Here is a 24,428-nt window from a genome sequence, read left to right on the forward strand (position 1 = left end):
AAATTACTGATTTAAATAAACAAATTCAACATTATTTACCTATGCATGAACATCTTCTATATAATATTACATTGATATACTTTGAAATACTTATTTAAAAATAAGTATTGAGCATTATCCTATTCGCGCAAAGCGGGTAGAAAAACTAGTATTAGATTAAAAAGAGAGAATAAGTGGCATTACGTGTCACTCCATAACTAGTTTGCAATAAAAAAAAAAAAAAAGAAGAAAGAAAAAAAAAATATGGGGAACAGAACACACTATTGCAGCAGTTGTGACATTATCTTAATCTTCTACCTATATTTTGATGTACAAGGTTTAAGATTGGTGAAGTTAGTTAGCGAGGCGTGATGGATAATGTAGCACCACTGACAAGATCGCTCCCGAAAACGTTGGATTATGATCCCGTTTGATCTTTACCAGTATTAGAAAACGATGACGCCATTATTCCATCAAACTTGAAGTTTGATTTTGGTGTGTCAACTTCTTCTTCTGGCATCATGCCAAGTAGACTTTAAAAATAGGCAAATTATATTATGCCGCGCGTCTTTTTTTAAAATGAAAATTAACAGTGTTTATTTCCGCCGTTTCGCACTCTTTTGCAAAAAGTAACTCTGTTGTTCAGTGTCATTTTGTATACACTGCAGTTTCAGTTGAACACAACTACAGTTTCATTTCGATATAACTATAGTTTCATTCGATATTTATAGACTCAAATATGTGAAAATGTTATTTAATTTTATTTTATATACACTATAGTTTTATTAAAACACAACTACATGATCATTTTGATTTAATTACAGCTTCATTGTACAATATACACTTAAATATGTGAAATGTTATTCAGTTTCAGTTTATATACACTGCAGTTTCATTTCACTATAACTACAGTATCATTTTGATATAACTGCAGTGTCGGTTTGGATATACTGTAGTGTCAGTTGGTGTTTAATACACCAAACAAACGGACTCCGTTAACTCTAACGGCGGACCGTTTCTTTACTTAAAGAAACGGCGCCGTATATGGGCCGCGGTGCATAATCGATTATGCACCGCGGTCTATAATATAACAACTGTTAAAAATAGGCTCAAAGTAGGATTTACTTTGGGCAAATTATATCGTGCACCACGGTGCATAATCGATTATGCACCGCGCATCAAAACGACGTCGTTTTGTTAAATGAAAAGAAACGAGATTTGTTTTTTCGCCGTTTCGCACCCTTCCACAAAAAGTAACTCTGTTATTCAGTTTCATTTTGTACACACTGCAGTTTCAATTCAACACAACAACAGTTTCATTTCGATATAATTACAGTTTCATTCGATATTTATAGATCAAATATGTAAAAATGTTATTTAATTTTATTTTATATACACTATAGTTTTATTAAAATACAACTATATGATCAGTTTGATATAATTATAGCTTCATTGTTCCATATACACTCAAATATGTGAAATGTTATTTAGTTTCATTTTATATACACTGCAGTTTCATTTGATAATATAAAAAATAATACGTGAGGCAGTGTTGGTTTAGATATATTGTAATATCAATTGGTGTTTAATACACCAAACATATGGACTCCGTTAACCGTAACGGCGGACTGTTTCTTTACTTAAAAGTTGTAACCCCACTTTTTAAGCCAATCAACCTATGTCACAACAATATGGAGTAAAAATTGGATTAAAAAGAGAGAATAAGCGTCTACGTGTCACTCCATAACTAGTTTGCAAAAAAAAAAGGGGAACAGAACACACTCTATTGCAGCAGTTGTGACATTATCCTAATTTTCTACCTATATTTTGATGTACAAGGTTTAAGTTCAGTGAAGTTAGTTAGCGAGGCGTGATGGATAATGTAGTACCACTGACAAGATCGCTCCCGAAAACGTTGGATGATGATCCCGTTTGAACTTTACCAGTATTAGAAAACGATGATGCCATTATTCCATCAAACTTGAAGTTTGATTTTGGTGTGTCAACTTCTTCTTCTGGCATCATGCCCAGTATGGTCTCCAGCTCCCTCACAACATCATGCATCGACGGCCTCTCGTCCTGCTTCTCACTGCAACACCGCAGCGCCAATGCCACGAATCTTTCTGCACATTCTGAGGGGAAAGAACCCATTCTGCTGTCCACAATGGAGAACAGTGTGCCAGATTCATGAACCAAGTTCACCTGTCATTCATGATTTTATATATGAAGATTGAATAGTGTTTCCCAGGTGAGGAAATGCAGACTAGTGAGTGTAGCAGAAGATGTGCACATACCTCGCGAACAATATTTTTTCCATGCGATATCGGACGCATGCCTGTCAAGATCTCCAAGAACACAACCCCGAGGCTGTAAACATCGCTTTTGTCTGTCAATTTGCGCGTCAGGAAATACTCGGGATCAAGGTAACCCTGCACATCCAAACACAATGTTTCAAGCCAACTGAACTGTTGGGCGGAGGCCGGTAAAGGGCTAAGTCCATCAATTGGTGGCTAGGGGAATTGTTGGGCGGATGCCGGGCCAAGTCCAACACCAATCACTATTGGTCCACACAGCTGTGTGGACCATACTATAAAATAATGTACGTTCAATACACAGATAATGTATTTTAAGTATATTAAAAATGTACTCCCTCCTTCCCATTTTACCTGTCTTACTTTCCTTTTTAATTTGTCCCAAAATAGTGTCATCTTTCTAAAATTGAAGATAACTATCCCTCTACATTTCCCAATTTACTCTTTTGACTTTTCAAATTCTAGAAGTATAACTGTACAAAATTGAACATAACTATCACTCTACATTTCTCAATTTACCCTTTTGACTTTTCAAATTTCTAGAGGTAAGTATAATTGTACTTTGTACAAATAATACATACTTTTGAGGACAAAATTGGAAAGTTAATAACATTTGTTATGTTGTATTAAATACCGTGCAAAAAGCAAATGAGACAATCAATTAGGGTAGGAGGGAGTACATTATATTCAGGGAAAATACATTATTTGAGTATTGAAAGTACATTATTTTGTATAATATACATTTAGTACACGAATAATATACTTTTAGTATATTAAAAATATACTTTTTGTTATGGTCCACACAATAATTTGCTTCTTGAAAATGTGATCGACGGTCTATAAGGAAATAAAGTTGAGCCTTTGTTACTAGCTATAATTTTTGACGCGGTGGTAAGCACTTGATTCTAACAACTAACAAGTGATATTCGAGCCAAGTTACAGGTGGATGGTGCTAGGAAGGGAGGATAATACAACTAGATATGAGATAATATTAATCTTATCTTCAGCCCTGCAGATTCTTCTTATGCTACTAAATTCCCAATTTTCAATGCATATTATGCATACAAGTGAAAGTTATTATCTCCCTCTACCTTCTTAATGATTAAGAGAGCCGAAACTTACCGGTGTTCCCTTGACAATGGTTGATACGTGATCGGGTAACATCCCTTCATCATTCAGGACAGGGGCGAGCCGCGACAATCCAAAATCTGCAACTTTAGCTGTGAGTTTAGAGTCTAGGAGAATATTGCTGGCTTTGATATCTCTGTGGAATATTGGCGGGTGAGCTTCAGTGTGCAGGTATAGGATACCCTTAGCTGCACCTAGCGCTATGAGTAATCTTGCTCCAAACATCAAATTTTGCTTGCATTTGGCTGTAATAATACATAGACGAGATTATAAGTTTCGGAACAAATTCAATCATCATTATAATATAGAGCAGATCAGCAGACTAGAACATAAGAAATTACTGTTTCCATACCAGAAAGCCAATCTCGTAGCGTACCATTGGGCATGAACTCATAAACTAGCATCTGCAAATTCACCAAGAAGAGACTCGAAATAAACTTAATTGTACATTTTTGTTTATATGTATTATATGTTGCCAATTACTTTTGATGGACTCCAAAGTCCAAACAACACGTGGACCGTAGTCTCGCTCTGATACCAAATTGAAACATATGCTCTATCTCAACTAAAAGACTAAGCTGATAGTTGGATTGCACATTTATGTTTATATGTATTATATGCTCAACATGGAATGGTCGAATAACAAAAGACAAACAATAGAACACGTATAACATAAGAATTATTCGAAGAATTGGAATTAGAGAAATTTTGAGGAGCCTTCTCTACCCATACCTGCTCCTCTTCTTCATCGCAGTATCCAACGAGTGAAACTAGATTGCGGTGATGCAACCTTGACAACAATTCGATTTCCGTCAAGAATTCCTTTTGTCCTTGTAAGGATCCTTCTTTTGCTCTCTTGATAGCTACAACTGATTTGTCAGCTAAATTTCCCTTGTAAACGGTTCCATAACCACCTTCGCCGACTTGAGTTGAGCTATCAAAATCGTTAGTCGCCAATGCCATTTCTTTAAAGCTGAAGCTTTTAACACCATCGATTTTGATATAGAGCTTTGAGGCTACAGAAGTCGTGTTCATAGTGATTGGGAAGCAGTCGAGAGATATTATAGACACAAGATAAAACAACTAGATGATCAGAAGACTTACAAAAGCGTTTCCTCGACAGGTTTCTTTGACGTCTAGCATGCCGTCTTATAATTATAATAGTAGTAATAGTGGAAATTATTGCAGCAACAATAGCAGCGGCAGCAATACAAGCTATAAGCACACCCTTCTTCGTACCTTTGCCTTCAGAATCAAAATTGACTGTGGCAGTAGACAGACCAGTAGACAAGATAAATACATCAGTAAAATAATATCTAATATGGGGATAACCCTGACCGAGATGGCTAAGGATAAAAACTTGTAATCACAAGGTCACAAGTTTGAATCCCAGTCCTCTTGGTTTGAGCCGGTCAGCTATGGGCAACCTAGGCTGGTTTACCTACATGTGGTCCTTTGCCGGCTAGGGTCACAAGGTGGAGTTTACACCCAATGCAGACCCTCGGGTTTCCCTTGTCACCCAAAAAAAAAAAGGTACTTTGCCGGCTAGGGTCACAAGGCGGGGTTTACCCAGTGCAGACCCTCAGGTAGTGGCTATGGGTTTCCCTTGTCACCCAAAAAGAAAAGTACTTTGCCGGTTAGGGTCACAAGGCGAGGTTTACCCAATGCACACCCTCGGGTAGTGGCTGCGGGTTTCCCTGGTCCAAGCCATACAGATATTTCAAAGGGTGTGGTTAAAAATCATGATTCATGAACATTCTACCAGCAAAATAATGATCACAAGCTTAGACTACTTACGATACGAGTATGGCCCAAGTAGAGTGAAATTAAGGAGTTCATAAGGTCCAAAAAAGTCGGTTCCAGGAAAACCCCAATCAGCAAAAATGTCTCTGATGCGGAGAACCTCACTTTCATTAAATGTGTGGATGCTACCAACCATAGGGAAAAGCTTCAAATACATCCTGAGGCGAGGTCCTTCTTCCCAGGAACACGAATCGATGAACAATTGATATGGTTCTAGATGCAGAGCACGAGTTACATAGAGCTCAAATTGATCAAAAAATGGAGTCATGTAAGAAAAGCTAGGACTTTTAAGTCGATATCCAATTCTTAGAGGCGAGGCACAGAAGCATGCGGTAGGTGACGCAGGGACATATTCGTAATAGTTGTCAGTTGGGCAAGCTCCAATAGGACATGTAACACTTGAATTTGTCATAGGATTATGCTCATCGTTTCCTCCACTTCCAGGTCCACAAAATTGGCCAATGTTTCTCATACTTGCGTTGTTGCAGATGGGATTCCCTTGAAGCCTGGGAATAAGTTGCCAAATTTACTTTTGACACAAATAATTAAATGCAAACTTCAAAAGAACTATTGGATTTGCCTCTGATACACTAACAATGATTTATAAGATACCAAGAAACTGAACTAGAAAATCCTCGAGTTCTGAGAGGAGTTATAGAAATAGACAAGACCTACATGATTGGATCACAAGAAATATATTGCATAGGGGGTAACCCTAGCCAAGATGGCTAAGGATACAAACTTGTAACCACAAGGTCGTGAGTTCGAATACCAGCCTTCTTGGTTTGAGCCGGTCACCTATGGGCAACCTAGGCTGGTTTACCCAGTGCACACCATCGGGTAGTAATTGCGGGTTTTCCTCATCACCCCAAAAGAAAAAAAAAAGCATAAACAATTTGGACATGCTTCCATATGGGTTAACGAGTAGCATGTGCTCCATCTCAACTAAAAGCCTAAGCTGATAGTTGGATTGCACATTAATGGTTATATGCTCAACAGTATAGGCATCAACTTTCTTGATTTAGCTCTGACTAAAATTTCATGCTTTATTTATTTATTTCCCTTATGCTCACTTTTCCATGTTTTATAGTGGGAGAAAGAAGAATAGTACCTTAAAGTGACGTTCACGGGAGGATCAAGATCTCCTAGAATGTTTGAAAGCACATTATTTCGAAGATCACTAAGTCCACAAAATCCATGAACAAAAGAGTTAGCGAGGCATTTCTTTACATTTAACAACCAAAACACATTGTTTTTACCTTGGTACAAAACAGAAGCCTGGTGAACACTAAAGAATAATTATATCAAAGACCAACTTAAAATTTATCTTAAAACCTTACATCTTGAGTCTGGAATTTGTGCTAAAGGACTTGTTTTTCCAAATGTCGGTGGCAAATGAACCACTCAAAAGGTTGTTCTCAAGTGACCTGGAGAGAAGGAAGAAATCAGCTTCAACAACTTAGTACTGGTTGAGCATTACAGCAAGAGAAGTGGTTATAATTACTAATGAATTCAGTATTCCAAAAGTACGAAGATCAAGATCCTCACAGTCTTTGGAGATAAGGAAGATTTGAGAAACTCCCAGGGATAGATCCATTAAGACGATTGTTTGACAGAATACTGCATAAGAAATTGGTCGAAAATACAATGAGAAAGATGTGAACCAAAAAATGAAATATCTAATTTCTTGAACTTGAGATTTGACTAGTCTGTGAACCAAGGTGCATACATATTTGTCATATTGTTGGAGAGCTTTTCCAACGGTATAGATCCAGAGAGGAGATTCCAGCTGAGATCTCTGTAAATTAATAAGAAAGCAAGAAGCTAGATAATTGGAGCCCATCACACATAGAATCATAAAGAAATAAGCATATATAGAAGTCGAAGAACATTGAGAGAAATAGAAGAACAAGTACAATGTAAACTCACAGATAGTATAGGGTCGGAATTCTGCTAAGATCAGGGATGATTCCTTGCAAGCTGCAATTCCTTAGACTCCTGTCGAAACAGAAAAAAGAGGCACAAGAAATTGCCATTAGGCAAGTTAAAAAGTTAAAGGAATCTAAGCTGATGACTCGTATCAAACATCATGCAATAGCTGCAATAAACATAATTGTGTGTTTTCTGTACACGTAGAATGGTCAAGGAGCACTTACAACTTGGCTAGTTTTGGCAAGTTTCCATATGAAATTGGAATCTCAGAACCACTGAAATTATTATTATCAAGTTGCCTGCGCATGAAAAACCAGAACATCAATAGATAACAAATACTGTGAAGCAAATTGCATGAAGCTTCCAGTGAACAAGAAGACCTTCTCATTTGCCGGAAACAGAGGATAATACATTGTAAAATTGTTTTGGAAGAATGGAAGGTCAAACTTCAAGTATAAGGCATGTTTGATAACTGGTTATGATTTAAAAATTATTATTGTAGTAGTAGTGGGATGACCACTTCCTTAGGTAGTTAGAGTACTTTAAGGTAGTGGGTAGTTTTTATCCTGTATAAATAGATGCCTAGGTATTTGAAGAAGGGACTTTGGGAAATTGATAATTTTGGCTTTCTGTTAAAGGAAAGATTGGGAAAAGAAACACTCCAGAAAAGCTTCATTTTTCATTCTTAAGTTTCTAGGCCTGTGACGGGGATCCTAGATATCCCGGGCCATAACATTTGGTTGTATCACAGGGTGCTGGACTTGGCCCTTCACCGGCCTCCGCCCAACAATCCCCCTAGCCACCAATTGCTGGACTTGGCTCTTTACCGGCCTCCGCCCCACAGATATGATAATGCATCATGAATAGTCTCAAAATGTTTGACTGAGGAGCTCATTTAGCTAACTATGCTGTTAGACAACGAATCGTTAAGATTCTCTCACTTTTCTTGTTAGATACACAAAATTGTTCAAACAAAAGGTTTATTTGAAACTTATATACGAGGTACTTACAGTATTCGCAAGTCAGCAAGTTTTGACAACTCAGGTGGAAGATTTCCTGAAAGATTATTGTTGTCCAATAGCCTGTTAAACAAAGATAGAAACTAGTATTAAATTGAATGTCAACATATGTGTCTGACCATCTATGTTATTTGTGAGAGAGAGAGAGAGAGAGAGAGAGAGAGAGAGATTAAACTCACAAGTGAATAAGAGTTGACAAATTGGACAACTCAGGAGGGATTTCACCAATGAGTGAGTTATTGTTGAAGTGGCTGCAGATGTATAAAATTGTGAGACAGATAACAAATAGTTACTTTTGAACTTGTTTTCAGCTCAAAGTAATATTTTGTCGAGGAAAACTCACATATGTCTGATACTATTCAAATTTGAAAAGGATTTTGGTATTACTCCAGATATCTGGTTCTGGTCTATCTGAAATCTATTTAGCTTTGGAAGATAGCCAAGCTCATCAGGCAAAGATCCGGACAAATTGTTCCCATTTAGAAGCCTACACAAAATAACATTGCATTAGGGTCAACAAATAAGATGGTTCAGGTTGTAGATCAATAATTTTCACAAGCATGCAAGTTTCTACGGGCATCCTCTGTCAACAATATTTGGGTGCAATACTCAGACTAATCCCTGTTCGCACCGGGCTGGCCTAGTTAAGGGGCAAAGTGCTGTCCAATTTGGGTGCAATACTCAGACTAATCCCCGTTCACACTGGGCCGACCCAGTTAAAGGGCAAAGTGCTGGCCAGATTGGTTTTTCCATACGAGAAGGGGTTCAAACTCCCGACCTCTTTTAAGAGACAAGAGTACACGGCTACTCACACCAACCAAGCTGGTCAACCATATGGATACTATTGGCTTCAATTACTCATCTAGTAGTATAGATTTTATGCACTCAACGCACTTATAAGGCCAAAACTAGATATGGATCTTTTGGATGTACTTGGTTGCAGACTGGGGCCCAGGAGAGAGGCTGGATCAAAAAGCATGGACTAAATATAGAACAAAGGAATTCAAAATATACGTGTTAGACTTACAGTAGTCTCAAAGATTTGATGTTTCCTATCTCCTTTGGTATACTACCAGTCAACTCATTCCACATGAAATTTCTGCAGAAAATTGGAGAATGCAAAAGCATAAGCAAAACAGATGGAAAAACAATAGGAACGGTATGGAGCTTTTTGGGAAATGGGATATATAAACGCAAAATCTGCCTCAATTAACTCACAAAATTAGAAGATGAGAAAATAATCCCAGCTCCGGTGCTAAATTTCCAGACAGATTCATGTTCATTAGATGACTGCACATCAAAGATGAGGGTGAAGGTGGGCATTACTTTGGCTGCAATAGAAGAACATCTCAAGACCCCTCCATCAGAATTAATTGTGATGAAGAATGGCATAATTTTTGAACATATAATATAACATAAACATAAATGTGCAATCCAACTATCAGCTTAGGCTTTTAGTTGAGATGGAGCACATGCTTCAATTTGGTATCAGAGCCATGCCAAAGGTCATGGGTTCCGACTATGGTCCACGTGTTGCTTGGAGTCCATCAAAAGTATCGGCCCACACATGTGAGGGGGCTGGAGCCCAAAAGCATATAATATTACCGAACTTGATCAGCAAAAGGTTAAAGAAAATGCAAATGCACAAGAATGACCTACATCTCCCTGATATGAAAGTAGCCATCGTCATCTCTAGCTGCAGGGAAACAAATAACTCCAGTCCAGTTTGACGTGCAAGGATCTCCCTTCTTCCAATTCTTAAGATTCTTCACGCCATCAATCAAACTACTCTTCACTGTTGTCAATGCCGAGACTGCCAAAAGATGAATTTTGGTAAATTCACGGAAGCTAATCATTCAAAGACACAACAAATTGATCTTGAATGTGTACATAATTCAATAAGAGACCAAGCAAGATAAATAGCATTAACTAAACTTGAGATTTATGAAAAGAAGCTCAACCTTCAGCCGGGTCAGTAACTTGAGCAACCACAAGCTTCAGAAAGCAAGCAAATGCCACAACAAAAACAAATCCATAAGGCCTTAGTCTGTCCATCTTGAATCCCTAGAAGTCAGATAGCAATCAATCATTTCCCAATCCAACTTCTGTAAGTTAACTCATATAACTATGGAATGAACAGCAAATACATAGGAGTATAGGACCTCCTCTCAGGTCAAACAAAGCTTGATTAAGTAGTATTTCAAGTTTTCATTCCCAATCATATTGCTGAAAAATTCAAGGGAATTAAACAGGGGAAAAGAGAAATTCAAACCCATAATCATAGCTCAAAGAGGAAAAAAGGGAGGGGAGAGCATAAAGACACAAAACCAATTATTAAATGATATCCAGAAGCAGATCAAAGCCCCTTCTTTCCAACTCAAATGCACTGAAAGGCAACATTGGAACACTGAGTTAAGAACAAACATACCTTAAATTAAAGCAAGAGAAGGGAGGAGACTGGAATGAATGGCGATTCTTTTCCAAGTCAATAATTGAAGAAAGCGTCTCATGCCAGAGATTGTGCAAAAACACACCCCAAACTCAAAGTCAAAATGAAACCCATTTAGTGGGAGATAAAAGAAAAACATCACAATCAAGAAAATGGCGGTGGACTTTTATACAAAACACCCCTCCAAAATCACAATCCTCATCTACCCTCCCAACACTACTTTTCTTCACAGTTTGTTCATCCATCCACATACAGTAGTCTAATATGGACAGAGACAGATGGAGAAAGATGCCCAGAGAAAAAAGTAATAATCTTTTGTTGATATTTATGTATTATTATTATTATATTAATTAATAATTAATTCTTTACTAATATTTCGGAAAACCAACTTATCGTTCTGACATATGGGTCGTCGCAACGACACAGTCGTTGACGACTTGTAGTGGCGTGTTGCTGCTGCCTGCTGGGAAATGGACATCCAGTCATTTCCATATTTGTGTGTTCTGTTTTTTTTTTTTTTTTTTTGAAATTTTCTTGGGAATTATCCCAACATAATAAAAGTTCAATATCGTGTCGTAGCGGGAAGAGCTTTGAGAATATTGGTTCATAAGTACTCCCCTAATTGGTTTGTTTATTTTCTAAAAATAGATTTTACAGATGCTGTCATGCTGACGGCTTTGTTCTTCTTCGCAGCTGCTCGCCTAGCGGCGGCCACCAACTCCTGGACTTGTCTGTCTCTGCTCGCAATTTGCCAGCCGAGAGAGAGAGAGACAAGAATTTAAAACCAACCAACTTTAATAAAGCAAATCCCACAAATATTAGTAAAATGATAATTTTGGTTTAAATGTTTAATTTTGTCCACAACTATTGTTTTGGTATTTAAATTTTTACTTACTACTATTGTTTTAATGCCAAAATTCATCATATCGGTCACCTCTTTGTTTAAAACATGTCAAAATTTAATTTTTAAAGGTATTTTCATCATTTTCAATTAAAGATCTTAATTTGAGCATGAATAAAGAAATTTTAAATTCTAAGATCAATCTCAATTTACAGTTCTCCTCCTCATCCTATCTTATTCCTGCTCAAATTGAGATCTTAATTTGAAAAGGACAAAAATACCTTTAATAATTTCATATTGCAACATATCTTAAACGAAGGGGTGACCGACATGATGATTTTGCCATTAAAACAATAGTTGTGAATTAAAATTAGTACTAAAACAATAGTTTTGGATGAAAATTAGTAAAATTTAAACATTTGAACAAAAATTATCATTTTGCTAGTACTCGTAAAATCAAAATTAGTATTTGCTCAACACACACACACACATATATACACGCGCTCTAAATGGTAAGCTTTTTATTGAATGGATTTTAGCTTTTTTTTTAAAAAGATTGGAATTAAAAAATCAAAATTAATGCAGCTTGCAATACTAATAAATCAGTATGAATCTTGAAAATAAATGTATTTCCTTTTGAGAGGAAAAGAGTTGTTGGTTTTGTGACTATCGAAGTAGTTAGTTGGCGAGTTAGCACTATCAGAAAAATGATACTAGTTATCGGAAAAATGTTTTACTCTCAATTTACTCGTGTATACTTAAAAAAGCTTAATCCTTTTTACAGTGCCTTCTCAGATTTTTTATACACGCTAGGAAGACTGAAACGCCTAGCCTATCATTAATGCCATAAATGAAGTCATAAATGCTTTAAATGCCAAAATGTCTTTAATCAGGAGAAGTTATGACGACTTCCCATTTCCATTGTGACGAACCGTCTCCCACAACAACCGGTCTCATCATTGCTATTAACTCCACTGATTGCCTCATTATTGCACTCTCGCCGAGTACTCAAATTACTCTACCTGCTGCCCCCTTCCAGCCAACTCCTTCTGTCACTCGGCTGGTCCTCCTTAAGCCACGCAAGGCTAGTTAACGCATCCATCCTGTTATTCTATCCGACTGACCACTCCAACCGCTCTACCCTTCTAGTCAAATGGCCCCTTTAACCGTTCAGCCCTTCTACTCGTCTGGACTCTCCAACCTTTCGTCTTGACCTGACCGCCTGGCTAGCTGAGTCACCCAACCTCCCCAGGTCGACTGGCTAACGCTCTCATCCAGCAGCCGTAAAGGGTGCCTTTCACTCCCGATCGAGTGGTAGAATGACAGGTCCGATTCCTTCACTCATGCCTTCTCATATCCCATTGCTTGTCTTGGTTGCCTTCACTTTACTATACTATGATCAATTCCCTCGTCTATAATCTTCATTCATACCGCCCACTAACGTCAACCTTCCGGGCTCGGGTCCATATCCAATCATCTAGTCCATCACTTTTCTGTACTTGCAAAGCTTGGTACGGGAAAGTACTGCTTATTCATCTATGGATTATAGCGCCTTTGTTGTCTCCTTTCGCAAGCATTCGATCAACCTTAGCTTCAAAGCCTATTTTGCACTCCTTTCAAAAGGAAGGAAGTTTGACTGAGCGTCGACTCCTTTTCCAGGTCTCCAACCAACCTTCACAACAACTACGATCTTTTTTCGGACTCCTTTTACAAGAAGGCGCGATTGACTGAGCGTCAACTAATTTTCCAGACTTCCAGCAACCCTTAACACCAATTGCGATCTTTTCCCGACTCATTTTACAAGGAGGCGCGGTTGACTTAGCACCGACTCCTTTTCTAGGCCTCCAGCACACCTTAACACCAACTGCGATCTTTTCCCAACTCCTTTTACAAGAAGGCGCGCTTGATCGAGCACAGGCTCCTTTTCTAGGCTTCCAGCCAACCTTAAGACCAACTACGATCTTTTCCCGACTCCTTTTACAAGGAGGCGCGGTTGACTAAGCAGCAACTCCTTTTCTATGTCTCCAGCCAACCTTAACACCAACTGTGATCTTTTTCCAACTCATTTTATAAGAAGGCACGGTTGACTGAGTGCCGACTCCTTTCCAGGCCTCCAACCAACCTTAACGCAACTACAATCTTTTCCTGACTCCTTTTACAAGGAGTCGCAGTTGGCTGAGCGCCGACTCCTTTTCCAGGCCTCCAGCCAAACTTAACACAAACTTTGATATTTTCCCGACTCCTTTTTCATGGAGGCGCGGTTCGCTAAGCGTCGACACCTTTTCCAGGCCTCTACCCAACCTTAACATCAACTATGATTTTTCTCGACTCTTTTTACAAGGAGGTACGGTTGATTAAGCGTAGACTCCTTTTCCAGGCCTCTAGCTAACCTTAACACCAACTGTGATCTTTCCGACTCCTTATACAAAGAGGCGTGGTTGATTGAGCGTCGACTCCTTTTCCAGGCCTCCAACCAACCTTAACACCAACTGCGATCTTTTTCTGACTCGTTTTACAAGGAGGCGGGGTTAACTGAGTGCAGGCTCCTTTTCCAGGCTTCCAGTCAACCTTAATACCAACTACGATCTTTTCCCGACTCCCTTTACAAGGAGGCGCGGTTGACTAAGCACCGACTGCTTTTCTATGTCTCCACCCAACCTTAACACTAACTGTGATCTTTTCATGACTCCTTTTATAAGGAGGCGCGGTTGACTGAGTGCCGACTCTTTTCCCAGGCCTCTAGCCAACCTAAACACTAACTACAATCTTTTCCCGACTCATTTTACAAGGAGTTGTGGTTGGCTACGCGTCGACTCCTTTTTTAGGCCTTGCCTATTTATTTTATCAAACCCTTTTAGCTTCCCGTGTACGCTTCATGTCGCTTCAACCGTCACATCTTCTCTTTCCCACCATCCGATCTTTTGCGACGTGTTGCTATCTCCTCAACCTTTCTCATCCTATAAATAACCCCCATTCACTCTTCATTTTTTACTTTCACTTTCATTGTTTTCCGGTGAAGAACTCTCCTTTGCTTTCCATTCATCCTTCGACGAGCCTTCGATTAGTCTCCAGTTGTCTTCTCCATCACTTTCCTTCTCGTCTCGTTCCTTCTGTCGTTTTCTCGTCTCTTCTTGTTTAGGTTGGTTTCTCGCTCCTCCTCTTTTTTAATTGTTTAATATTTTCCTTGCAATGTCTTCTTCGTCCTCCCATTCTGGTGACCATGAAGGGGTCACTTCCATCCCCAACACGGCAACACCTCTACCTTTAAGCCAACTTCTCAGATGGGTTTCACTTCGACTGTGACACCCCGAAATCCACATTCAATTAATGGATTAATTGAGTAATTAATCCTATCTCAATTGGTGAATTAATTCCTAAAATCCTGAAAATTCAATGCTTGGGGATTAGTAATTGACTAGTCAACCCCAAAGTCAAAGTTGTACCTTGAGCTTTGTAAGGAGTTCCCTTGTTCCTTACACTTCTTAATGTTAGTAAGGGCATTCTTGACCTTTCACTTGTTGTTGGTAATGTAACCTAACCTAGTATACCACCTTAATTCTCTCCTTACACTTTTCTAAAAATCTAGCTCCACCATCTCTCTAAAAGGTGAGTAGCTTTTCTTCCAAGCCAAGTTGGAACCTTGCCAAAACTTCAAGAGTTGCTTCCAAGATTCAACCTTTCTTATATTTGGGCATCTAGGAGGGTAAGATCTAAGTTCATCTTGTGTTTTTGGTTTTATATAAGGTGCCTTTTCTTAAAGATAGGATCTTTATGATCTTTTGGTATGTTCTTGAAGTGGGTTTGGAAGGTGAGCCTAGTGAGGAACTTGTTGAGGTGTAAAGTGAAGTCTTTAGTTTACAAGAGGTAACCCATGCTCTACAAAACCTATTTTGCTTACCTATATGTGAATATTTCTTGGATTCTACATGTGTTTTGCTATGAATTGTGAGTGTTTATGCATTGTCTTGTGAAAATGCATATCTAGAGCTTGTGTTTAGGGTTCATTTGTGCCATTGCTTGGAATTTCCTTTGATTCAAGTCATTTTGTTATATTTGGTGAGATTTGGCATGTTTTGGACTTGAATTTGAGTTTGGAGATGAAAATCCGCGAAGTGTTGTATTGTGGTACAGAGATGTACCCGTGAGCGGAATGGCGGGTAGGCGTCCAACCCGCTGCCCACCCGCGGGGTATATTGGTCAGGCAGCCTATACCCGCGGGCGGAACCGCGGGTAGAGGCCTACCCGTGGGCCTACTCGCGGGTACACTATGTTGGTTGCTGGGGGATTTGTTCCCCGTGATTCTTTTGACTCGGTATTTGGTCTTTTGACTTCCCGATGTTCTTTTGTGGAACTATTTGAGTGTCTTCTTGATGTTTTGTATGTCTAGAACTATATGATAGGTATCCATGTAGGTTTTGGTGTCTTGAATCGTGCTAAGTGTTCAACATTGTGTTTCGTTGAACCGTGATGAGTCTTGTGTGTTCTTTGGAACTACCTTTGGTTTACCCGTTTGATAAGCATGCTAGTTTGGTGTTTAAATGCTAGCATGTGTGTTGTTTGTACCTTCCTATTGGTTGATGATAACTTGTGTTATTCATCGTTGTTGTTGTTGGACTATGATCCATTCCTTGATTGAGTATGGTTTCATATCTTCGTTGTGATCCGTTGATTGATTCCTGTTGAGGTGTGATGTGTGTGTGGCTTTACCTGGATTGCACGACTAGTGGTATGGGACACTAGTCACCAAGGTATTGCAGCGGTCCTCGTGGTGGCCATGACGTGATTATGGAGTTTGTGACCTTTGTGTAAGGTTCACGTATTTCTTGGGAGGCATGTGTTGCCGTGTGTTTGTACGGTACCCTCGTGTACTATGAAATCGGTGGTCTCGTTGGCGGTCGTTGGCGGATGGGGACGACGGTCCTCGGAGGGAAAAGGTTGGACTTGGTTGTACAGGGGTCCTGGAGGTAATGGTTGGAAGAAGAAATAAGGTTGGGGGTAGCCATAAGGTTGGAACCGGGCATAAGGAAGGCATATAAACTCGTGATGGGTGATGTCACGAGGGCTTGTGTAGCCGTTGTTGTGAGTTCTTCTCTTGTGATGTGTGTAGTCACAAAGGCAAGTGTTGCCTTGGCATGTGTTGCCGTGGGTGAGTGTTATTCCTTTGCGTTGTGCATGTCGGGTTTTGATCTATTGTGTGATGATAGATCATACCTTGAGACTTCTTGTGAGTCGTGTTGTTCTTTGTGGTCTTGGGATGTGTTCCCGTGTTGTTGTTGAGAGTGTTGAGTCTTGTGTTGACTATTGCTCTTGGTTTTGCACTTATATATTTATGTATTCCGTTTCGAAAATGGCTTTACAACTTATACCTTATCTATGTATGTTATTTCACATGTATTGGTGGGTTACCAGCATTATTCGCTGACCGGGCGTCGTCCCATATTTTATTGTGTTCTTTCAGGTGATGTCTAGACAAGTGCGCGGTCTAGTGCTTGCTAGTGTAGTTTCTCCCTCTTGTTTTGTGGCCCGTGTGCCAGTTTAGTTGTAGACCTTTGAGACTATGGATTAGATGTAAACAATGCAGATATTGCCGTAGCGTTCATCCTTTTTGGTGAACGTGGCATAACACCCCGTGATTTGGATTTATGTTTATCTAGTTATCTTTCAGTCTTCCGCTGTGTTTGTTGCTTAGTTCAGTTATCTGCATGTTTAAGGCTTTTAAATAGCTTATTTTTAGGGGGTGTTACATCGACTGACCCTCTCAACCCTACTACCTTACAGCTGCCCCAGTTCTTCCAACGGGTATTCAGCGAATCCCCGAACTCTTTAAGGATGTGGGACAACCGATTGAGTATGAGTCCGTCCTGACAACTGTCGATTTTGACCTTATGAGGTCTCTTCTTAGGCCGATTGAGTATCAGTCTGCCTTTTTTGCTTCTTAACCATATGCCACGCACTCAATCCCCCCTTACAATGAATCTTTTTCATCAACTGTTCTTGGTCAACCGAGTCGGCACCACGGCTCCCGGTTACCTCCAGGTGTCTCAACCAGGAGGTCGTCAGGTGTTCGAAGATTTAGCTGACTTGCACAAAAAGTGGAAGCATGAATTCTTCTTTGTTCGCCATGATCCTCCACTCAACCACTACAACTTCCCACTTCACTCGAGGGCTTTGTAACACCCCACTTTTCTAAAACCTTATAATCAAATACTTAACTCAAAAAGGATTACTAACAAGCATAGTAAATCTACTAATCATCAAATAAGAGGTGTCACCGCCACAACCACCAAACACGGTGATTGCACAGGCAAAGAAAAGATCTAAACAAGTCAAGATTTACTAACATTAAACAAACTAGGGGATAAAACCCCGGTGTCCAGCACCATAAAAAAAATCACTAGCTAAGTCTAATACCAAGTCTCAAAACAACATAAATGATAAGAGTTTAGACTACAACTAGCAAACTAAGCTAATCTAGCCTAACTTGAACGCTCTCAAGAACTGGGCCTACCTGAAAGGGGTTAACAAACAAAACAAGTAGAAAATAACCCGTTACCACGAGACTAAGTATAACGCCACTCAACCCTGTAAAATACTATAGAATATACTTTTGAAAGAACATTTGTTTCACACATTAGATCAAGTATTCTCAATCACTTAAACAACATTCAAACATACTCAACAGTAATTCTATATGCTTGCAACCTAATTATCAAATAACTTTCTCAATCATTTAACTCATCAATAATCTCATGCTTTCACATACATATCTTATCATGGCGAAATGCATTAATCATGCTCAAACTGATGGGTAATAATATACTTAAACTTTAACAAGCAATCTTATGCTATCATATAACTCAATAAGCAATCTCATGCTATCCTATAACTTAATAAACAATCTCATGCTATCATACTTTAAATGCAAAATGTGCAAATCATGAAACAAAAGATTCATGATGCTTTCTATTTATATATGAAGCTATATATATATATATATATATATATATATATATATATATATATATATATATATATATATATATATACTCTCGCTCTTAAGTATACAGAAATACTTTTACTGTGGAGGTTTCTGTTGAGTCACATTGACTCGTTGTTAGGAATAAATTGTGAAGTTTTGATGAGCCAAATGTATTTTGAACAATTTAGTAGTCCCCAATTTTATTTTGTTTGAGTCAGTTCTGGTTCACAAAGTATGATGCACCCTTGCCATGAATCCTGCGTGAATACCTTGATGCTCTTATTTTGCTTGAAGAATAGTAAAGCGGGATGACAACTTAACACATTTATAAAGCATTGAGATCATCAAGGGATAAGATGGATGAGATGGAAGAAAACTTGTTGAAGCATACTAAATGATCCGTGGTTCAATTTTTATTGTGAGTAGATTTGGAAATAGCTTAGACAGGTTGTGCTATCAAGCCAAATCTTAGACGAGATGTGTTAACAAGCCAAGTTTTTAGACGGTCGGGATATGATGTGTTCTTAGACATGCTATGGAATCAGGAGATATATCAAAAGGTCAACTAGTAGAGATGGAAGGAGTCTTGCAAAACTACCATATGATGCACAATTTGATTCTCACTTGAAGCATTTTTGGCGTTACACAGGATGACTTGAAGCATTTTTGGCATTAGACATGATGCAAAGTTAGACGGGCTACCAAGTTAGACAGGCTAAAGTCTTAGACGGGTTATGACATCATCTTTAGACAGGCTAAGGAAAAACACTAAATACTACACCAATGCACCGAGAACAGAATAATTGCCCAAAATGAATTTTTGAAGATGAGCATTTTTACGAATGGAACCCGAAAGAACCCGATGGAGGTTGATTCATGAAGGAGATCTTTTATTACTCAAGCAAGAATCAGCAGGCTAATTAATTGATCAACTTGACATATCAGATCAATAATGCAACAAAGTCAAGCCAGAGATTATTCAAATTTGGAGGCTACATATTTCATGAAAGCTTTTGTCAGAAACAAAGATAAGCAACAGCAATTTATTCAAATCTTCTGAAAGACGGTGAAATGACTTCTACTTAATGTTGCAGATCAAGTTGATACAATTATTAGATCAACTACATTCAAAATGGACGATCAAGATCAAAAGTTGATCAACGGGCAAATAGCTTTCTGTAACACCCCAGATTTTTAAGACATTTAAAAACTCACAAAATAAAGGTATTATCTCATTAAATCCCAAAACGTAATACAAGTGTACGGGGTGCTATGCCACACCTGAGCTAGAGAACCCAGGTGCACAGGCTAACTAACTAATATCCTCAATAATGTAAATGCATAACATGGCACGCAGGCCGGAAAAAGGGAACTATCTACTTCTACGTTCCGAGTTCCAGCGCGCTCCAGTGACTTATTCTTCTGTGCCTGAAAGCCAAATATATATCTGTTCAGCGAGAAATGCTGGTAACCCACTCCAACGCGTTGAAATACAATACATATAGAGATATATATAGATATACGAAAACCATTATGAGCATGAAGATATGTCCTACGAACTCTAGCTTTTAAAACCGGGAATGACTCGACAGATAAGGCCAGACACAAGTAATAGTTATAACGAGCATATGCAGTTCACAACAGATAAGGTAGATAAGGCAAAGCATAAACAATAATCATAACCCGACATGAACAATCCCCAATGTAAATCCCTTAGTCACAGCCCCCAAGACTCTCATAATCACAACTCATTCATATCACAACACATAACACACTTTGTTGGCGCCACAGGACCAATCGCATGCCCATACATGAGGGTCAGCGCATATAGCTCTGACACGGCCCCGCAGCACCATGCCCCGTATCGCAACACGAGAAGGTCGATCGCAACCGACCGATGAACCGCAGCTCATCATAATGTTTGATCGCAACCAAACAGTGGACCGCAGCCCAAGAGAGTGTCATCTGACCGCAGCCAGGATAAAGGACGAACCGCAGCTCGTATAGAAACGTTTGATCGCAACCAAACGGTGGACCGCAGCCCAAGAGAATGTCATCTGACCGCAGCCAGGAATACCCATCTGACCGCAGCCAGCTTCTGAACCGCAGCTCAGGATAACCAATCCGATCGCAACCGAATTGGGGTAACACACACACATAACACATAGCAAGCAAATGCAACCCACATTACACATTGGGAAGGGGGATAAAGCGTATAACAAACCTATGCGTGATCCATCACATACTAAGAATAGTCCTAAGGGGTTCATACTTCTTTCACCTAGGTCAACGGGATACCCATTCAACTAGCATGCGATATAACGGACTTATAAACCTACGAACGGTACCCGAAACATCAAACTAGACATAGGCACGACAAACGGGGTCCGTTGGGACACCACGGGGATCGGGGAAACATCAAACGGGGAAGCCGGGGTCCCGAGGTGGGAGAAATTCCAGCGGGTAGCCGGTGGGTGGGGTCCACCCGCCGGCTACCCGCCGGCTGACACTGTTCCGGGCAGCGAGTGCCCGGCGGGCAGCTGCCCGCTGCCGGAGCTGCCCGAATTGCCGCGGGTAGGTGGTGGGTCCCCTACCCCTCACCTACCCCCCACTGACTCTTTTCATCACTTTTCGCCCCGGGAACCGTTGTGGAACCCGAAACCATGCTTAGACAGTTTTCAACGTAATTAACGACAACTCATAGACAATTAACGAATCAATTACGATAGACGAACGACACATAACCTAACATGCTTTTCTAATCATAATCAACACCCAAACATGCGATTTCCCACCCGATAATCCAAGAATAAGATCATACGATACAACCTAGGGTTCTAATCACTTTTATATCCACAAGAATACGATTCGTCTTCTAATTGCAAGATTCGGTAGGAACAACACATATCATCAAGGATAGCAATTAATCATCAAGAACAACATAATCATCAAGAACAGCACATCATCATCAAGAATCCCAATTAATCATCAAGAACATCCCGATTATCAAGAAACTCCCAATATCAAGATTACCAAGATTCCCCATAGAATCATTAAATCAACATCAATAATAATCATAGTAATTCGCCATTCACAATCATACGGGGGAAACCCTAAGGGGAAATCATAGCTATGAAAATAGGTTTTGTTGAGACATGGGTTACCTCTTAGCCTTAATTAATTCCTTGGCTATGAAGGATCTTTCTTTAAGCTCTCTTGCTTTCTTGATTTCTTCTAAGGGAATTCTTGGAGCTCTCCTGGGGTGGTGGGGCGTCTAGGCGTGTGGGGGTTCTAGGTGCTCCCTAAGTTCCCTATTTATAGATCTAAGGGTTTATTTAGAGTTTATTCCTATTGGGGTTAGGGGTTGGGTTTATATAATTGGGCCCATGGGCTATGGTGGCCTTTTTCCCTAATTAATCATTATAATTTATTCTTTCTCCTGGGTTATTAATTAATTAATTAATCAGCTGGTTTTAGGATTCGTTACACGGGGTGTTACACTCTCCCCCCCTTAACAGGAAGCTTCGTCCCCGAAGCTTGGCCCTGGGTGACAAAAAGAAAGTTTTCCCTCAGTTACCTGGAGTGAACAGCTCGGGGTACCGCTCCTTCATCGTGTCCTTAAGTTCCCACGTGGCTTCCTCGGTCCCGTGGTTGGTCCAGAGAACCTTCACCATTTCCATGACTCGGTTCCGGGTATTTCTTGTTTTGGTGTCCAGGATTCTTACGGGTTTCTCTTCGTATACTAGTGACTCGTCGAGGTCCACGGTCTCGTGTTGGAGTACGTAGCTTGGATCGTGTATGTATTTCTTTAGCTGAGATACGTGGAACACGTTGTGTACTCGTTCTAGCTCGACGGGTAAGGCGAGACGGTAGGCCAAGTCTCCGATTCTTTCCACAATTTCGTAAGGGCCGATGAACCGGGGGCTGAGTTTTCCTTTTCTCCCGAACCTCATTACCCCTCGGGTGGGCGAGATCCTTAGCCAGACCTTGTCTCCGAGGTTGAATTCGGCTTGCTTCCTCTTTAGGTCGGCGTAAGACTTCTGGCGGTCTTGGGCGGCCTTCATCCTTTCCTAGATGTGTTTGACCTTAGCTATGGTGTCTTGTAGGTATTGGGGGCCCAGTGTCACCGGGTTGACCATATCTTCCCAACATAATGGGGTTCTACATTTCTGACCATACAGTGCTTCGTATGGTGCCATGCGAATGCTCGCGTGGTAGCTGTTGTTGTACGAGAACTCGATGAGGTCTAGGTGTTCTTCCCACGTCCCTCGGAAGTCGAGCGTGCAGGCTCTTAGCATGTCTTCGAGGGTTTGGATGGTTCTTTCGGTTTGGCCGTCTGTGGTGGGGTGAAAGGCTGTGCTTAGCTTTAGTTGCGTCCCCAACGCCGCTTGTAGTGATTTCCAGAATTGCGAGAGGAACCTGGAATCTCGGTCGGACACAATGTTCCGGGGAACTCCGTGGTATTTCACTACCCGGTTTACGTAAGCTTGGGCTAGTTGCATCATCGTCCATGTTTCTTTCATGGCAATGAATCGTGCTGTCTTGGTTAGTCGATCCACTATGACCCAGATTTTATCCTTTCCGGTTTTCGTTGGGGGTAGCCCTCCGACGAAGTCCATGGATATGGAATCCCATTTTCCTTGTGGTATTTCAAGGGGTTGTACGAGTCCCTTGGGTTTGCATCGTTCGGCTTTTACCCTTTGGCAATTCAGACACTTGGCCACAAAGTCCGCGATTTCCTTTTTCATATTCGACCACCAAAACGATTTCTTTACGTCTTGGTATAATTTGTCACCGCCTGGGTGGACGGAGTAAGGGGAGTTGTGTCCTTCCTCCAAGATCCGCTGTTTCAAGTGGGGCTGCGTTGAGGGTACACACCACCTCCCTTTGTAGCGGAGGTTGCCGTCTGGGTGTGCTTCGAAGGGGCCCTCTTTCCCTTGAGTTAGGTCGCGGCGGATTTTATCTAGTTCCGGGTCTTGTTGTTGTCCCGATTTGATTTCCTCGAAGAGGGTGGGCACGGCCTGCGTGTTGAGTAGATAGGCATTGGGGCGAGTTTGTCCCTGCCCTATTATTTCCAAGCGTAGCCTTTGGAAGTCCCTGTACAGATGGTCCGGTAGGACCCACGTGGTGTTAAGGGAATGATTCGTCTTTTGGCTTAGGGCATCCGCCACCACGTTGGCTTTCCCCTCGTGGTATTGAATATCTAGGTCGTAGTCCTTTATGAGTTCCAGCCATCTTCGTTGTCTCATGTTTAGGTCTTTTTGAGTAAAGATGTACTTCAGGCTCTTATGGTCGGTGTAGATCTTGCATTGTACCCCATACAGGTAGTGCCTCCAGATTTTCAGTGCGAATACGATAGCGGCTAGCTCGAGGTCATGGGTGGGGTAATTCTCTTCGTGGGTTTTGAGTTGCCTGGATGCGTAAGCTATTACCTTGCCATCTTGCATTAGTACGCATCCTAACCCCTTCTTGGATGCGTCGCTGTAGACTTCAAACCCTTCTGATCCGGAGGGTATGGCTAGCACGGGTGCAGTGGTTAGTTTATCCTTTAATGCTTGGAAGGCCGAGATGCAGCCGTTGTCCCAACGGAAGGGGGTTTCCTTTTTCATGAGCTTAATGAGGGGTTGGGCTATCTTGGTGAAGTCGGGTACGAACCTCCTGTAGTAGCCCGCTAGACCTAGGAAGCTTCGGACTTCCGAGAGTGAGTTCGGCGTGGTCCATTCTTTAACGGCGCGAACCTTAGCGGGGTCCACCCTAATCCCTTCTTTGGTTATCACGTGGCCCAAGAAGGTTACGCTGTCTTGCCAGAATTCGCACTTGGAGAATTTAGCGTAGAGTTGGTTCTCCCTGAGGGTTTGCAGAGTTATGCGGAGGTGCTTCTCATGTTCTTCTTTATTTCGGGAGTAGACTAGGATGTCGTCAATGAACACGATGACGAAGTCATCCAGGTGAGGTCGGAATACTCGATTCATGAGGTCCATGAATA

General features: G+C 40.6%; 1 protein-coding gene and 1 long non-coding RNA gene across 6 annotated transcripts; one reads left to right on the top strand and one right to left on the bottom strand.

The window, feature by feature from the left end:
- Positions 1-227: 227 nt before the first annotated feature.
- Positions 228-10,999, bottom strand: LOC109189914 (probable LRR receptor-like serine/threonine-protein kinase At1g06840). 5 transcript variants are annotated; one of them, XM_019340534.1, is made up of 22 exons: positions 10,602-10,999; positions 10,135-10,237; positions 9,833-9,986; positions 9,392-9,463; positions 9,201-9,272; positions 8,517-8,660; positions 8,353-8,424; positions 8,165-8,236; positions 7,379-7,453; positions 7,152-7,220; positions 6,952-7,020; positions 6,771-6,842; positions 6,563-6,649; positions 6,334-6,402; positions 5,217-5,728; positions 4,524-4,682; positions 4,152-4,435; positions 3,772-3,823; positions 3,414-3,664; positions 2,274-2,408; positions 1,973-2,181; positions 228-470 (listed from the first exon to the last, which is right to left on the bottom strand). In XM_019340534.1, exons 2-22 carry the CDS (start codon positions 10,226-10,228, stop codon positions 398-400), a joined length of 2,796 nt encoding a protein of 931 aa, XP_019196079.1. In that variant the 5' UTR covers positions 10,229-10,237; positions 10,602-10,999; the 3' UTR covers positions 228-397. The 5 variants fall into 5 exon arrangements, with proteins under 5 accessions (XP_019196079.1, XP_019196077.1, XP_019196076.1 ...); XM_019340532.1 differs by lacking the exon at positions 228-470 and having other exon boundaries at positions 1,661-2,181; positions 10,135-10,239; positions 10,652-10,993; XM_019340531.1 differs by lacking the exon at positions 228-470 and having other exon boundaries at positions 1,661-2,181; positions 10,602-10,992.
- LOC109189916 lies at positions 4,689-5,129 on the top strand. The gene is made up of 2 exons (XR_002055662.1): positions 4,689-4,894; positions 5,070-5,129. It is a non-coding gene; the product is annotated as an uncharacterized LOC109189916 (long non-coding RNA).
- Positions 11,000-24,428: the final 13,429 nt, after the last annotated feature.

This window comes from Ipomoea nil, unplaced genomic scaffold (assembly GCF_001879475.1).
Source record: "Ipomoea nil cultivar Tokyo-kokei standard unplaced genomic scaffold, Asagao_1.1 scaffold1568, whole genome shotgun sequence".
Lineage (NCBI taxonomy): Eukaryota > Viridiplantae > Streptophyta > Magnoliopsida > Solanales > Convolvulaceae > Ipomoea > Ipomoea nil.

What these genes read in the sequence shown, in the direction of transcription:
- LOC109189914 (XM_019340532.1), bottom strand. Translation starts at nt 10,228, where the DNA reads ATGGACAGACTAAGGCCTTATGGATTTGTTTTTGTTGTGGCATTTGCT. An exon ending in CTTCCTTATCTCCAAAGACT is followed by an intron (nt 6,650 to 6,770) that starts GTGAGGATCTTG and finishes CCTTCTCTCCAG; the next exon opens with GTCACTTGAGAACAACCTTT. An exon ending in GCTACGAGATTGGCTTTCTG is followed by an intron (nt 3,665 to 3,771) that starts GTATGGAAACAG and finishes GTATTATTACAG; the next exon opens with CCAAATGCAAGCAAAATTTG.